Source organism: Zootoca vivipara, chromosome 7, assembly GCF_965207765.1.
Source record: "Zootoca vivipara chromosome 7, rZooViv2.hap1.1, whole genome shotgun sequence".
Classification (NCBI taxonomy): domain Eukaryota; kingdom Metazoa; phylum Chordata; class Lepidosauria; order Squamata; family Lacertidae; genus Zootoca; species Zootoca vivipara.
Genome location: NC_142590.1, coordinates 41468665 through 41486253, shown reverse-complemented (window position 1 = coordinate 41486253; position 17589 = coordinate 41468665). Strand labels below are relative to the sequence as shown.

Below are 17589 nucleotides of genomic sequence, written 5' to 3'. Positions count from 1 at the left end.
CAGGAGAACCTCGAGGAAGTTTGCACTGCAGCCAAGAGCTCTTGGACACAGCAGCAGCTTCTGCAGAGTTGTCCTGCCTATCCCTTTGTGTAAGCTGAGCAGGAAGTGTTTGCTTCCAACTCAGCTACCGTAATGATGCTAAGCCAGGGCTTTCTCTTCAATCCTTCCCTGGCTGAATGTAGAAATTCGGTAACTGGAGAACCTGAGAAGAGAATAGCTCATTCCTGTATCAACAATTCAAGGGACGGGCAAGACTTATTTCTATCTCATAACGGGAGTGTGAACAGCATTCCCCTTAGCTACATACAATTCTTGCAGCATGGAGAAATAATACAGACAACAACCAAAACTGTGGACATTAAATATTTATTTGTAAAAAGAAAAGGTTATCTCACCAGAAACCATTATGCTATTTCTATTTGGTGGCATTCTGCTGTTTGCTGATAATCTATATATTTGTACGTGTGAAATTAAACTCTTCCTAACATAGCACGACTAGTAACCTCTACCAAAACAGCAATCCACAGTACCCCCAGAAACTAAATATATAAATGAGGTTCTATTACTTAGGAGCCACTGACAGAAAGCAGTAAAATTAAGAGTCTATATCTCTGGATAGTTTTATTTCCAAAATCAAAGCCTCTTCTAACTAGATAAACTTCACAGTGATTTCACAAACTACTAAGAGTTGCATTTACAGCACAGCGTGTTGTGAATTAGACATGCAATTCCTTTTACTGTGTTTTTGCTAATTGGTGTTGCGTGCCTAATTTGCCATGCACCATGCCTACTTTTAAAGTTTCTCTCTCTTTGTGGCTTTTGTGCTTCGGTAAGCAAGAAAGAAATTGTGCAGTAATGGGAGGTTTCTGAAAGTCAACAAAATTATCTTAACCTAGCAAACACAAGTGTGGAGTAAGGAAAATCCCTGTATCAGTGAAAAAATCTTTTCATTTGTGAGGTGTAGAACATCCAGAACTAGAATTAGAAAATAAATACAACAGTGTTAGATATTTTTTCCATAGTTTTAATTCCTAAGTTTCTTGTGCATCATTTTTGTTATTTCAAAGTCCCCAAGGGTAGCATTCTGGGATAAAATATTACCAGGTTATACAGTAAGATAACTTTCAGATGATACATTTAACTCATGGCAAAGACCGTGTCTAGCATTGGCCCTGTGGGACACAGCAAACAGATATTCTTGGCTACTATCACCAACAGACAGCCAAGGTGGATATATGAATCTATTGGCTAAAGGGAGGGGACTAGTAGCTGACTGTTTTTCACAATGCAGCCACATTTCTGCCCAGAGGCACCTAAAAGCTGGTGCCTGCATATAAGGCCACTAAAAGCTTGTGGCTGTACCTCACACAAGGGCTGGACAATGTTGGGTTTTCAACAACATGGTGTATTGCCAGCCAAACATCGCAGTTTGACAATATACAGCAATGTTGAAAAAAGCTGCATTAGCCCCAGCTGGCAAGATACTGGGTGAAACTCCTGCAGCTCTCATCATGGGAGCTCAGGTGTTTTCACCCCAGCGCCTCATGGGCTGTGGCCAATACAGCTGGCCCAAGCCTGCTGCTCAGCTGGGGGGGCGGAAATGCTCCTGCGCCCAGCTAAGCAAGCCTCAAGATCCCTTGGCCAGGCTCCATTGGCAGTGGGAGAGTTCCTGCTCCCAGCAGAGCCAGCCCCAAGTCCCCTGCCACTCACGCTGGAGCAGCAAGGACCTTGGGGCTCCTTGGCCAAACTCCCTCTGCCTTCGCTGGCATGGGGGGGGGAGCTACCTTGCCAGCTTGCCCCCCACTCCCCGAAGTCAGACCAAGCAGCAGAGTAGCCAACCGCACAGAATCTGTCAGGCTCCCCATGTTTTTAACTGCCTTTACCTGTGTGAGTGTGCTCTCTCTCTCTTCGGGGGGGGGGCCTTCACCCCAGGAGGAATGACGCAGCCCACACTCCTGGGTGAAGTCTGCAAGGCACGGGGTGCAAAGTTACCCTATCCGTGCCTTGTGGACAAGGGCTGCTGGAGGCTGCTGGTGAGCACTGGGCCCGCTAGCAGCATCAAAGAGCCTGGCCTGCCTTCCATGGTGGGCTCCATCTTTCTGGGAGGAAAGGTGTAGCACACCCTCCTGGAGAAGGCAACCAGGCAGGGTTGGGGCTCTCTCAGCTGGGAAGGCTTCTCAGCTGAGCAGCCCCAATCCCACTCCTACTTGGGTACAAACAGGAGCAGGGTCGGGCCTCTCTCAGCTGGGGAGGGGGAGCACTTTAACAGAGCTCCCTCCTGCTGTTGGCTCTTGTGAGCCGGTGGCGGGTCAGGGGTTCCTTGAGGCGACGGCAGCAGCTCACTCCTCAGCCTAGCAGTTTAAAGAAGCAGAGGAAGGAACGAGTGGTATCAGCCCCTTGCCAATTCAGCTCGATTCTCCCTCTGGCGGGGCAGAGTGTGATGGCAGTTTCACCAGCTGTTGAAAACAGCAACATCGAAGCTGGGCCAAGCCTTTAATTAGACTTACAGCTCCCATGGTAGGCCCTGGGCTGCAGCACAGCCAGATGGTGGGTGAGCCAGACTACAATCAGCTGCTCCCAATGCTTTGCTCTCCTGCTGCCTTCCCAAGGCAGCAGGCACAACTGGGACTTCTGCGTGGACTGGGACCCACTGATTTGCTGCTTTAATTCCAGTACACACTACAACGTAAGAGCACAGGCCAAGTTTTCTTTCAAAAAGATATCAGGGAAAGCCTTGAAAGCCACACTTTCTGAGATGTATTTGAAGTGGTAAGAGTCCAACATACAATATTTAAGAGATCAAAAGAGCACAGGCTTGGGATTTTAGTGTGTGCAAAAAATATGAACTGGGCTTCTCAGCTCTTCGAATGTTTCTCTATCAAAAGGAAACAAAATGAAATATGCAGAAATTAATCCTTTCTGCTTCCCTTCACCTGTGCCTGCTTAGGCCTTCTAAAAATTTATGGAAACTAGTTTTTATCTCCTGACACACCTGACATTAGATCACTTGGGGAAAGAGTACTACCTATACACTCACATAAGAAAGATTCTCAACGCTTTGATTCTGAAAGGTATTTGTGGTAAAAATAGAAAAGTACCTTCTCACCAGTCCTTTTCCTAAATCAGACCTGTATTTAGCCAAATAGCCATAGGTGACCATGAAGGTCAGTGAATTGGCAAAGAATGGACAGGTAACTCCGTCACTCTTCCGCCTGCCCATTCAGTTTGCAGGCTAGCTGTGGAGGAAGGGAAACTTATCCCTCAGCTCTGCCCCTCATGTGCCAGCCTATTTGGTAGGGCAGTTTTTTACCAGCCTGCTAACAAACTGCATTTCCATGGCCACTAGCCTCTTAGTGGGCTAGTAAAAATAAAATAAAATGCATGGTAGTATTTAGAAGGGTAATCGAAAGGGAAGTGCAAACATTTTGAGAGTTCAGCTTACTTTGACTGCATGAAAACCAGATTAATAAAAGAAGATTTTTAGCTAATTAAATATGTGGTAAAACTGTAAGTTTTCTTTAAGAATTAAACTTCAAGTCTAAATATTGTTTATTACTGCATCTTATCTCTTACCAAGAAACAAAACATTTATCTTCCTTGTTTTAAATGAAACTGGCTACTATAATTAAGAAATCCGATTTGTCAAAATATAGGGCTATCACATCTTCAGTGACAGCACATTCCAAGACACTGGAGGAAAAAATAATAATCTAACACTTTCATATTTTCTTCAAATACCCATTCACACAGTACTGGAGTATGTAAGAGAAGCCACCCAGCCATCCCTATATTTCAAGGAGCTAAATGAAACTTCAAAGAAGAATAAGCAGGGGAATATCAAGTAGAAAATTACGACATCATGCTTAGAAGAGGGAACTGAACAGAACCTTTTCATAATACTTCCCAGTGGAAAAGACGTCAGATGCTAAGAAAGAGATTTGTCACAACTTCCAAAACAGAAAAGTAACCAAAAAAGTTCCACAGATAAGGACTGAACACTGAGAAAAAGAGGTATTTGTACAGTAACATGACTGAAAGATGAGCATGGCATATGTATGCACAGATCCAATCTGTTGTGGCAGTAGGTTAGCAGTGATCTAGCAGAAAGGCTATACAGTAGATCAAACAGTTTATTAGACTGCTTCTCTCCATATGAACCCAGACCCTGAGATCATCCTTTGATGCTCTTCTTTGCGTCACCTCCATGGCAGGTCCGGAGGGTGGCAACATGAGAATGGGCCTTTTCTGCAGTGGCTCCCCATTTGCGGAATGCTCTCCCCAGGGAGGTTCAGCTGGCGCTTTCATTATACCCCTTTAAGGCAACAGATGAAAACATTCCCCTTTAACCAGGACATCTGATGCCCTTTTAAAATATGATGTGGAGGGGGTATTATCAGGTTGTTTTTGCTTTTATTATGTATTTTCTGTCACATCACGTGAGTGACAAAACATAACTCTTTTTCTGAATCAAGTGACCATGCAGGAATTGGGTAAGTGCTTAGGTACCATGATGGGCTGGATAAGGGTCAACAAACTGAGCTTGAATTCTGATTAGGATTAAGGTTCTGTTTAGGAGCACTTCCCAGGCCCAGGAACAGATCAACTGACTGTTCTAAATGGGGTTTCACTCTCTGAAGGAGCAAGTAAGTAGTTTGGCGGTGCTCCTGGATCCATCTTTGTCACTGGAGAACCAATGGATAAGGAGCACCTTCTGCTAGTTTGGCTGGTGCAACAGATATGGCCATCCCTTTATTGGAATCGCCTAGGTAAAGTGGTCGAAGCCCGGAAAGTCTCCAGATTAGTTTACAGCAATGAACTCTTTGTGGAGCTTCCCTTAAGGCTGATCTGGAAGCTGTTGCTAGTGCATAATGCCACAGCAAAGCTGTGGAAGAGGGCGTCTATCAACTGTGCATAGCACCTGGGCTGAAAGAGTTTCACTGGCTGCCATTTTGCTATTGAGCCAGGTTTCAGGTCTTGCTATTGGCATATAAAGCCCTGGACATCTTGAGATGAGGTTACCTAAAGGAGCACCTTTCCTCATACAGTCACACCTTGGTTCTCAAACGCCTTGGTACTCACACGTTTTGGCTGCCAAGCACTGAAAACCCGGGAGTGAGTGTTCCAGTTTGCGAACGTTTTTTGGTAGCCAAACATCCAACGCAGCTTCCGATTGAGTGCGGGAAGCTCCTGCAGCCAATCAGAAGCAGCGCCTTGGTTTTCAAAGGTTTTTGGAAGTCGAACGGACTTCGGGAACGGATTACATTCGAGAACAAAGGTATGACTGTACCTGTATCTGGAGACTTTGAAACACTGGAAACACACTCATAATAGTGCCGCAAGCCTTGTTTGTCAAGCCAGTACCTGATTATCCAAATGTGGCAAACATTCTTTGGTTTTGTGTAAACCAAAAAAAGGTTTAGATGGTATACATTTTGAGAAAATCTAAATTGAATTTTAAAAATCAATGGAATTTACAGATATGGAACTGAAAAATAAATCGGAGCAAATGGAGCAACTGTTGTTTGCTCAAGGAGATCACTTTGAAAGTTTGGCTTATGGTTCTCCGATCCTATGAACACTTATATGAAAGCAAGTCCTGCTAAACAGTGAGATTCTAAGTACACGTGTAAAGGATCATGCTGTAAGATGGAACTCGTATATTTAAGATATTTATTGGATTCCCTTTGTCATTCTACCAAGAGCTTTGGCCACAATACTTAAGCTGCAATAAATGATGTCGCAGATATGTTACAAGGACCAGTGTGTTATGAAAGATTCTTATATTTCTGCATACTTTTTTCTGGTTTAGGTGGGAAGAGATATCTAGATGTATTTATTTATTTATTTATTTCAAAACATTTATATACTGCCTGATTATAATAAAACCTCAAAGTGGTTTTCAAAAAGAATATGTTTCCACAGCTGCAGCACAACATGGCTGTGTGTAGCCCTGGAAAAGCATGCCAATATTACCAGGATGAAAATTTCTATTACTAAAAAGAATGAAAAAAGGAACATGAATACAGAATTTTCAATGTATGAAATGGAAGACTGGCATATGGAATGAAGCAGATTATATTGTGATTATTTCAGCCATTCTAATTTAAAATTAAATTATTTAAGAACTTGTCCCACATATATCCAAGTACTTACCACTGCCTAGTCTGAGAAGCAGTACATCCTGTAGCCGTCTGTTCAAGTCTCTGAGCTCCTTCATTTCTGACACTAATGTCCCATACTCCTTTAGCTTTTTTGCTTGCTGAACAAGCTGCCTTCTTGTTCGCTCAAGTTCTTGTTGAATGTGTCTCATTTCTTCCTGCTGCTGCTGATAGCTTCGCAGCAATTCTTCATAAAGAACTCGAGGAACTACAGCATCGTCCATATTGTTCATCCTTTCTGAAGCTTCCATAAATGTTGCTTCAGGACTGGAATTGCTACTGAGACTCATTCCATTTTGTTTTTCAAGGCGCGCAACAACTGCTTCAATGCTTTTGTGCGTACCTTCATTTTGTTTCCTTCCATCTTGTCTCTGTGTGTTACAACAAACATTGTGTTACCATATAATACGTAGCATGCTCAAGTAAACAATGTGCTTATAATGAACTATACCAAATATGAAGTCATTCTTTTTTATTAAACAACAATAATAGGGTAATAAATAATCACAATCTTTTCAAGTTAACATTTGGAGAAGGCAGGGCTGATGGTAACCCCAATTTGGGCTGCCTACCAAAGCTAGTCAAAAGTTGAGGACAATTGGCAGTGGGAATTCTCCACAATGCACAGAGAGTCCTTAGTATGCTGAGGAGAATGGGAGCACACTTGTTTACATGAACTCCTTTGGAGGTTTGCAATTGTGCCTTTTGTATGAAGTTTATCTTTTCAATACACAAACTAAGAAAGTTGTTAGCACCTAGATATTTTTCAACAACACTATTAAGTGTTGAATGTTCCCAGGGGGGAAAATAGGCATTGATATTGTGTTCTTTCATTCCATCAGCTGATAACTATATTTTTCTCAGTGCATTGAGGTGACAAAATAGATTTGCTGAAGGCTAGCTAATAGTTCTCTGCAAAATTTCCTGGCAGTACAGTAATGCCTCCATGAACATCCGCCCCGTCGATCGTCCATTTCGGCAAATGTCCGCGGCAAACCCAGAAGTACCGGAATGGGTTACTTCCGGGTTTGTCGCTCATGCATGCGCATAAGCGCTAAACCGCACTTTGCGCATGCGCAGAAGCGCAAACTGCTCTGCACACGTGCAGAGAGCAGCACTTTGTTGAGTATCCCTTTCATCGAGTGTCCAGGGCTCCGGAACGAATCCCAGACTCAAAACAAGGTACTACTGTATACATTTATGTAACAGTTAGTGTCAGACTAGGACTTGGGAGAGTACAGTTCAAATCCCCACTCAGCCATGAAGTTCACTGGGTGACCTTTGTCCAGTCACTGTTTCTCAGCCTAACCTACCTCACAGGGTTGGGAGAAAGAAGCATGTACACCAGCTTGAGTTCCTTGGAGTAAAAGGTGGAAAATAAATAAATAAATACTTAAACGAATTTTTTGTACGCTACTGGTGTGACAACTTTCACACCATTAACCTAAATGGAGGGCATCAAAGTCAAACCAAGTGACTGAGTGGAATAATTCCACAATGTAACAAAATTATTAATGAAATAATTTCATTTGGCATCAGGCTATCCAGTAATGTGCAATAACCACATTAAAGTCTCCAAGGCAAATTTATCTGCCCTTCCTTTGCTTCTCAGTATTAGTACTTAAGCTTTCTTACAGCTACTTTGTGCCCCATTTTAGCATCAAGCAAAGCAGATGTGTAATTAAAATAAGGTAAAGGTAAAGGGTCCATTAGGTCCAGTCACGGACGACTCTGGGGTTGCGGCACTCATCTTGCCGGCATACAGCTTCCAGGTCATGTGGCCAGCATGACTAAGCCGCTTCTGGCGAACCAGAGCAGCGCACGGAAACGCCGTTTACCTTCCTGCTGTAGGTATTTATCTACATGCACTTTGATGTGCTTTCGAACTGCTAGGTTTTCATGATAAAACTGCATTATTTTGGCTTAGGGCAACATTATAGAGAAACACATGTATGTAGCTAGTAAATGCAAAAATATCAAATAGCCCATGTCTTCATGTTGAATTAGAAGTTTATTTTAAATTCATAACAAAATAAGAATGTGGCAATAAATGCAGAATAAAAAGAATGTCAATATACTGTCACAATAGCACTAAAGAGTTTATCAGTATCATAAATCATGGATGTATCAAATGCTAAATTTATATTTGGAGATAGTATTTGCATGAACAATAAACTGCACGTTTTTATACATGTTAACAGTAATGGTCAGTGCACCATTCTTGGGTGAGAAGAATGTCAGAGCTGCAAAATTTACTTTTCCTTATTTTCTAGTCATCACCAACAGAGAGATCTAAAATTCTGAAAGAAAACATACAGAAGACCAGCCTGAACTTAAATGAGAAATACTGAAGTATGACAAAGTATACTCATACTTAGCATTGCCCTACGTCTGGAATTTCCTGGACATATCTAGAACACTCAGTCAGAATCCGGACATAGGGCAACCCATACAATTTTCCTTTTAAAAAAGCTCAAAAAGTCATTTTTGTGAATTTTTTGTGGGGAAGCTCAACAACTTTTCTGTTCAGTTTTTCACTGTATGAAATATGGGAACCCTGAGTATACTTGCAACATAAAAACAGCAAACCCGTTCAAAAGCCATTAGTGCATTTTTTTTCTGAATGCCACTTATTTTTAAAGAACATACAGCTCTGAACGTCAAATGTTTTCTGAAGACATATCTTTTTACACAAGTGTATACCAAACAATAGTGTTTTACCTATTGTTTCAGAATTTTGTATCTTCTCTTGCAAGTTTAAAATGATGTGAGAGAGAGGGGGGGTGGGGAGGGAGGAGAGAGAGAGAGACTTGTCTTATTTCAAGTTTTGTAGTCCACTCTGGCAGTGCCTGCAGTAATGAAGAATGGGTAACTATTTTTGTAAAATAAAAATAAGACTGTAATTGTGAAGCTCAGTTTCTGAAAAGGGTAGAAATTCCAGGTCTGAATTCCAATTAGATATAGAATTTCTTCATGTAATCAAACAACTGAAGAATCATGCAAAATTCAAAACTGAAACATGTATCAACTGGAATGATTCTTCTACTGTTCCACAGTTGATCTTGTCTGTCACAACAAGAGGAAACCATAATGATGAGTCTAAGAAAATAGCAGGTGTGACTCCAAATGCATGCAAATAGAAAGATATTGATAGCATATTAATTCTGAAAGATGAAGAACCATAATTAACATTTTTGTCCGCTACTGAAAACATTATCAGTTCTTTCAGATGGTCCAGTGTATTTAAGCCCAGGTATTTGCTCAAGTGCATTTCCAAAAATTATTAACTATCTGCTGAATAATAAGTGTGCTGAATGGTTAAAGGAGTCAGTCCCTCTAATCAAAAAGCCCAAATGCCAAAACATCCACTGATCTAATCAAAAGAAAAACAGTATTTTCTGATAATATACTGTTCTGCACTGCATCCAGAAATCCTCTGCCAATACTTTTAATAGGCCACAGGGGGAGAATTATTTGAAGGCAATCTTATCCTGTTATTTGGGGGTAGTTTTGAATCCTCTTGATAGTGCTCTAAAGTTCTCTGGTGGATCACAACATCTCTTGACTTTTTTGTGTCGACCAAAATGTTGCCCGGTTGATAATTTTATAGGAAATGGTGCAATAATATTTGATGGCACGGTTTATATCTAAGAACTATAGGATGTTCCTTTAACGACTGTTGAGCTCGTTGGCACAATTTTAGTGACGAGGTCTCAACTTTCAGCAAAATATTACTATACCTTTATGGATTGTGGGCACAGTACAGTATGTGAAATAGTGCCACTGAGCACCTGGTCATTCTCATCTTATTAAAATATTTGGAATGGAGCACAAAACTACAATTCAGAGGAAAATGTTTCTCTTTTATGGCAAAAATAAAGAACCACTTTAGCAAACCTTACTGCGTGGAAGGACGAAAGTTTGCAGGCTGTAGTCTACCATATTGCTGCACCAGTTTGACAATGAGAACTAAGATGCAACCATGACAAATGTGATACTGTATAAGGAAAGTGCTTCATGGGCATCAAGCAACTCAAACTTTTACCGGTAAGAATACCATTTATGCAGAAAAGGTCATCATTATACCTGTCACACCCAATGCAAGCTGCTTTTCTTAATTTTTTTATGTACAAGACCTTATTTTTTTCACATCAAGATGTCCAAAATAAGAAATACAACATATGCTACATACCTAAGCTGCTGACAAATCTAATTTACAACTTAATCATAAAACAAGCAACAAAAACAAGCACTACAACAAAGGTGAAAAAGTCACTACCATAACTGTACATGAAACACATTATGGAGCAGTAATAAAGGTTCAGCAGAATGCATAATACAGATTGAAAATAACCTTTTGTCTTAAAAGACAGGCAGATATTGGCCGGGTTCAAAAGTCACGCTAAATCAAGCAACATATTACTGTGAACTTGCAGGCATTTGGACTCTGAGACAGGAGATCGCAGCAAGATCTTGACAAAACCGAGCCACTAAGCTATTTTCAAAACAGCTTGACAGTCTGGGTAACTGGGTGTGTTCCTTCCCATGTTGACTATAGATACCTGTAGTATTTATGAGAAAACATACCGCATTGGCCTGAATATAAGCCTCACTTTTCCCCCAAATTCCAACCATGAAAAGTTAGACTGCAGCTTATATTTGCGACCTTATAGTATGCAGTCAGGAGCACGGGGCAAACAGTGCCAGGAGTGCCACAAAGCGGTGGCGGCCGCCCCATGTGTAATCCCCTGTCGTCTTCCCCAAGGCTGGGAAGGGAGAGAGTGAGGAAGGGGAAAGGCCGCTGGCAATGCAGCGTGGCTCCCCCCCGCCCCCCGTATGCAGCCAGGAGCAGCAAGGAATGGAGTGGCTTATATTCAGGTATTTTGTTCTTTTTTTTCCTCCCCCCCCCTCCAATTTTAAAGCTGTGGCTTATATTCAGGCCAATACGGTACTTGCCATACCTGGAGGTACCAAATGAAAATATTCCAAGAGCTCTGGCTAGGTAGTAGATTAATTTTTAGAAGGTTTTAAGTTGAGAATGATAAGACAAATTCCAGTAGCAATCCAGGTTTTAGAAATCCAGGACAAGGCCCTGTTTCGGTTTATTCTTCATCAGCTCTAGTTTCATAGTTTCAAGGTCAAAGTGTACCATTCATGTGCATTTCATAGCACACTGAATACTGTGTACTACAGCAAGAAGCAAATGAACTAACGAGCATGGAACTTTCAATGTATTGCTATTGGATTATCCTACATATAGATTTAAGAAATGTGTGTGAGAGAATGAATGAGGAACAACTGTTCCCATAATTCAGAAAAAGGCATATCTGGTGAGATTGCCTTTTGAGTTTGGTTGAAGGGAATCAAAATGTGCTTTCCTGGGCCCAGCATGTGGCAGTATTGGTGGCAATAAGATTGGAGATCTGGTTACTCCATGAAGTCCAATGTAAAAGCAGAATGTAAATACAGGGAACTTGCAACTTGGGCACATTTAACTTGTGCACATTCAGCTTTACATGATTGGCAAATTTAAAAAATAAAAAGGGTGAGGGAAGGGGACAGGCATTGAGGAAAAAATACACTGGCAATCTCACATGATTTTGCCTTTATGAGCTATTCCCAGAACGTAACCCAGGAGTAAATTAATAGTTGCCTGCATGTGTGCATCACATCATACTGATCTACAATTCTTATACATTGATCATATGGTGTGGTTATCATGTTTCTACCATTTTTTCTTGTTAAAAAAATAAAATAAACTTACACTGAAACATTAAAACACAAACAGTATGTGGCATACGTACATAATAGCGTTTGTATATGCTGTTTCTCTATAACGTTGTCACTAAGCCAAACACCTATTCTCTGACTTTAATGAAAACATTGGCAGTCATCATGATTCTAATATAGTCAAAATGTGCATGCAAATGCTCCCTATCTGATTTTCCTAGAATTAAAATAAAGTACACCTCCACAAGCAACCTTGAGTACTGGTATGGATTGGCAAAGGTGGGTGAGGTAATGTTTTCTTCAGTACATAAAAGGCTTATTACTACACAGTACCTGGTAGCAGGCTAAAGAGAGAAAGCTTTGGCAAATAATATGACCCAGAACTATGTGTCCCACAAACCATTTTATCACATAAGCAAAACCTGGAATACAAACATACATTAAAACATTTTTGCATGTCTGTTGTGCACTTTTTGTATGATGCTTCTTCACTGCATCACAGATCTCTTCATTTTGAGCATTTATTCACTCCATTTACTTTTAAACCAGATGAGTTCAAGAACTATTTGTAGGGTATGTGCCTTTAGATGCATCCTGTCAAAAAATCAGGAAGGAATTTTCCTGAGAACTTTTAGCTCAAGGTCAGTGTATTTCGTTACCTAAATCCACTGAGGAAAAAATAGTTTCCAGATGGTGAGACTAAAATCACTGAGCACATTATCCTGCTCAGCCAGTCACTTAAAAAGACAAGCACACTGTGTATTGTTTTATGTTTCATAGTGATATTTTTATGTGACACTTTCAGTTTACCATGTGCTTCTTGAGAAGTCGGCTACTATAATTTCCATCTAGTAATGGAAAACAGAGGATGAAGCCCCAAAGCTGTCACAGTAACCTCACTGATCACAGAATTTGGGTATCAGCACTTTTATTCTCAATTCCATCCCTAATGTATCCCCGGCATGGAATTTGCCTTTCTCACAGCTGTTGCACACTGGGTCAGCATCTTCACTTACGGTAGCTATCTACTACAACTCCAAGGTTTCTCGCTCCTGGTCATTCACCTCCAGTTAAGAGTATATATGCAGAATTATTTTTTTTTGTCCTACATGCATCACCTTACGCTAGTATGCACTTAAATACATTTGCCATTTTGCCACACTGGGTGAATACCCAGTTTGGAGAGGTCCTTTTCTAGCTCTTCAATGCTCCTTTAACAACCCTGAGTGGTTTAATATTTCCCACCCTCAGCCACACTCTAAATCTGTTCTGGGGGATTCCCCCAACTCTCTAGAGCTGATCTGGAAACAGCACTGGGTGCATATTGAGGGAAGAGAGAGGGGAGAGGCCCCTTGCATGAGCGGAAATCCTTTTCTGATAGGATGAGGGAGTTGGATGTTCCCCTTCAAAAGCAGAATGAATTATGTTGTATATATTTCATTGTGGGTTGTTGTTGTTGTTTTGTTAAAATTAGACCTTTTAAACAACTTCTAGAAAAGGCAGGTGCTGGTACTCTCAAGCCCATAAACACATGGATTATACATGTATGATACTTCATCCACATGCCACACTTTAGAGAATGCCAGTCCACTATGAAGCTGTTTACTGGTGTTAACCAGTTAATACCAGTAACGGAAGGGTAAGGTTTCTGAAGGGACCCCTGACCATTAGGTCCAGTCGTGACTGACTCTGGGGTTGCGGCGCTCATCTCGCGTTATTGGCCGAGGGAGCCGGCATACAGCTTCCAGGTCATGTGGCCAGCATGACAAAGCCGCTTCTGGTGAACCAGAGCAGCATACAGAAACGCCGTTTACCTTCCCGCTTGGAGTGGTACCTATTTATCTACTTGCACTTTGTCGTGCTTTCGAACTGCTAGGTTGGCAGGAGCTGGGACCAAGCAGCGGGAGATCACCCCGTTGCAGGGATTCGAACCGCTGACCTTCTGATTGGCAAGCCCTAGGCTCTGTGGTTTAACCCACAGCACCACCTGCACCCACAACTGAAGGGTAGAAAAGGCAACAAATGAAGGAGTTCTGCAACATACATGAATGTGAAAGAGAAGTTTCTTTCATGAAGTGTCGTAAAACTTTCTATTAAATTTACAACGCAAATTGAGTAACAGCACTGAATACTCATATTCACAAAACCCTGTAGCTGACCTTCAATTAAAAAACTAGCAAAACAACTCTTTGGGCCAAAGTGAAACAGTGTCCAACAATGACTGAAGTAATGAACTTGAGCAAATTGAATGAAAAAGCCCCATGCATTTACAAAAGAGACATTTAAAGCAATTCAGGGGTCTTGATCACATTCACACTCCCATCAGTCATAGCCAGTAATACAATGCTTTGTATGCTTTCCTTAAAGGCCTGAAGCCACAAAGTTTTTTTTAAAAGAGCAACAAAAAAACTTCCAATACCTTACAGTGTCTAAGTTCCATATCTTCATCCCCATAATCTGTAATTTCTCCTATTTCTTCTAGGTGATTGAGAGAAAGCTTGGGGATTTTAATTTTCTTCTGCATCACACTGTTTTCAAGATCAGTTTTATCTTCTGTAAAATTTACATAAAAATAAAAATGGTCAAATTCATCAAACTTTTCATCAAACGTATCATTCAAATGCTGTATCACTGAGGCCAGACCACTTAAAGTTTCCCATGCTCAACTGTCTTCAGTGTGCAGTGGAATTCAATTGCTCCACAGACTCTAAACATTTACACCAAAATGAAAAATTTTTAATTCTGTATTTTCCAAGACAGAAAAATACAATCACCACATTTGTATTTGTGTTACTGTATTTCATTTAAATGGATGAAAATTTTAAACTTCCTATTACAAAAGGGCAAGTCCTTTACCAAAACAAAAAAAGGAAGAGGCAATGTTTAAAGAAGATATGCTGATGTTCCTCCAGTGTATATGCATTAAGAATACCTCTCCCCCATCTCTCAGAACAGTTTTGGCAAATTCCCAAGCAGCTGGCATACTGAGAAATGAAGTTCTTTCAGCACTCTTGACACCTGCAGCAGGTAGCAGCTCAACTTACAAGAACCAGGTGGAAAAAAAGAGAGAGACCCCTTAAAAAAGCTGTCACTGCCACTGCCAATTGCCCGCTTTGCTCTCTACATTAATGTACTAGTGCATAGTGCTCAAAAGCTCCCACAGCACTCTTCCTCTCCCCCGGCTGCACTGTGGACAAGGCAAGCCTTGGATTGTGATGTGTTTCCTTCAAACAAACCATGAACAGTAACCAAGGTTTGTTATTGGCTTACAGCTCATGGTTTGTTTGGAGGAAAAACCATGAGCCTAGGTTCAGATGACATGACAACACAGACTCTGGGTTGTTTCATCTGCCATGTGGCAGCAGAAGGTGCAAGGGAGAGGTGCTGTGAGAATGTATGTGCAGTGTGTATGGTTTAATGTGACGTACAAACTGAGCCAATGTCACCACTGGTAAATATCCAGGCAAGTGGGCTTGCTGCGGAAAGGAGTTAGACCTTGTCTTACTGAGCCCAATTCAAAATAAAACTGTCAATATTTTCATTATATATAAATATGCAATTTCCTTTGCTCTGGTAAGGAAAAGATTAAGTGGCAACAACAAGCAGCACTGTCCTTTCTGGATCACAGGGACAGGCAGAGGCCTGAGTGGGACCTTCCAATCCTAACTATGTTTACTGCTTTTTGGAAGCAGAGGCCACTACTGGAGTCCAGTGGCTTGAGAATCAACAGTAGTGTGCATGTTTATTTGCAGAACTCAGGAGCCTTCAAGTGCAATTTCCAGGCAGACTGTTCAGAACCCATATCACCCGATGAAGTTTCCTTCCTATACTTTTCATTTGTCACTCAGCTCCTGGCAAGCAACACATAATTTGGGACCAAGGCAGATATTGTCAAGACATCCGAGAAATCAAACAGGGTTTGCATTCCGCAATATGGTTAATATATTTTCATTTGTTAATGCTTTTTTGTTCTCGTGCTCTTTCAGCTTTTATCAAGAGATTATATTATCTATTGCTCTGCTGCTCTCGATTTTTGGATCAATTCTAATTATTATTATTTTAATGGGATGACTTTACTTGTCAATGTTTTTATTGTATGCATCTTTGATCTTTTGAAAGGTGTCTAATAAATCTTGTAAAGAAAGGAAGTTTGCTTTGGTGTACGCCTGCAATTTTTAATATATTTACCTCTGATTATTTAGCTATATATGAGCAAGACAAACTTAAAATTCTGATCAATATTTATCTGTAATTTCCTTTCTTCTATGTAAACCTAACTTCCCCACCCCCACTCTCTCATTTTTAATCTCCTGCTCCTTACTTATATATGACAACATCAATCTGATGACTCCTTTACATTTTTTCTCTGTGGAAATGAAAATGTGATTATCCAGACCTAGCAGTCAGACTGTGTTGTTAAAAATGGCAGACTTATAAAATGCACTGAGGACTCTAAGGATTGCTGTTTAGAATTTTATTTCATCACTACTTCTTGCATCTGGCTTGGTATTTCTTATGACTATCTGCAGTTCATTTTAGCTTGTCTTGGTTCCCTTTTTTGCATCTTTTGCATGTATTTTCTTTACTCTGCCTCAGGATACAATTTCACTAGTTGAGAGATCCATTTCTGTCTTTGACAAAAAGGAATTGCATTCATCTGTGTAACTCATCCCTAATGAATGCTGTGCTCCTCATTAAACCCTGATTTACCTTTGTTTCCCTTTTCTGCACTGTCAACACTAACCATTTGTGAGCCTACTGAAAGCTGCTGCTTCAGGAAAATGAACATACGGTACTAGCAGCATCCACATGGAAGAGTTTCAGAGAGCTTCATGGAATTTTTTCTTAGAACACAGTGTGTCCATGGAACAAGATGCATGTTCTTTTACTAATCAGCAACTCCTAAAGATATATTAAATCATGTGTTTACAATATGTTGTGGAAAAACCAGCATCTCTTACAGCACAAACATTCTAACCTCACTTTATCAGTAAAATAGCATCTTTTATGCTTTGAAATTTTATGTCCATTAAACCAGTCTTCCCCAACTGGTGTCCTCCAGATGTTTTGAACTACAACTCCCATCACACCTGATTAGTTGCAGCTGAGAGGGGGGGTTGTAAACCAAAACATCTGGAGGGCACCAGGTTGGGGGAAGGCTGCAATTAGACTATATTAGGCATGACATGTCTTGGAAAAATATTGCTTAACTAGCAAAAAAAATGGAAACCTTTCAGCTTCTTAATTTTAAAGAGAGTGTTGGAAGCCAATGCCCAAACTCCATTCTTTGTTGTATCAACAAATACATTCTTGCAACACAGCATATCTGCATTCTATGACACAAAGTAGGTTAGGTCTGAAATAAGTGTGTGACTACTTCTGCAAACCCACATGAGCCTTGGATGTGTTTCTCAAACACCAGATGACCCTGGGTTTTGCTAAGAAAACTGCCTTTAAAAGAAAAGAAAAAAATCAAGAGCAGTTTGTAATGAGGGAAGAGGAGTATCTGTGGTTTAACAGTGGGGAGATCGAGATAATCCCTGTTGACATGTCCAGCCCTGGCTTAAGGATGTAAGAAAAAAAGGGTAAATCAAAATAGATTTATAAAAAAAGACTTTAAATAAATATTAATAACATAATTCTCATTGATTTTCTATTGATCCTGAAAGCAAATAGTGATGAAGCAGAAGTGCAAGTCAGC

At 40.7% G+C, this 17589-nt stretch overlaps 1 protein-coding gene across 8 annotated transcripts in view; it reads right to left on the bottom strand.

The window, feature by feature from the left end:
* BEND5 (BEN domain containing 5) overlaps positions 1 to 17589 on the bottom strand; it is a 733139-nt gene that overhangs the window by 315870 nt on the left and 399680 nt on the right. For 4 of the 8 annotated variants that reach the window (XM_035121552.3, XM_088674075.1, XM_088674074.1 and 1 more), the window contains 2 exons: positions 14308 to 14441; positions 6154 to 6529 (listed from right to left, as the gene is read on the bottom strand). The exons of 2 other annotated variants lie outside the window; for them this stretch is intronic. In XM_035121552.3, coding sequence (XP_034977443.3) covers positions 6154 to 6529; positions 14308 to 14441 — 510 coding nt within the window. The remainder of the gene's footprint in view (positions 1 to 6153; positions 6530 to 14307; positions 14442 to 17589) is intronic. 2 more of the 8 variants (XM_035121549.2, XM_035121548.3) reach the window with 2 other exon arrangements.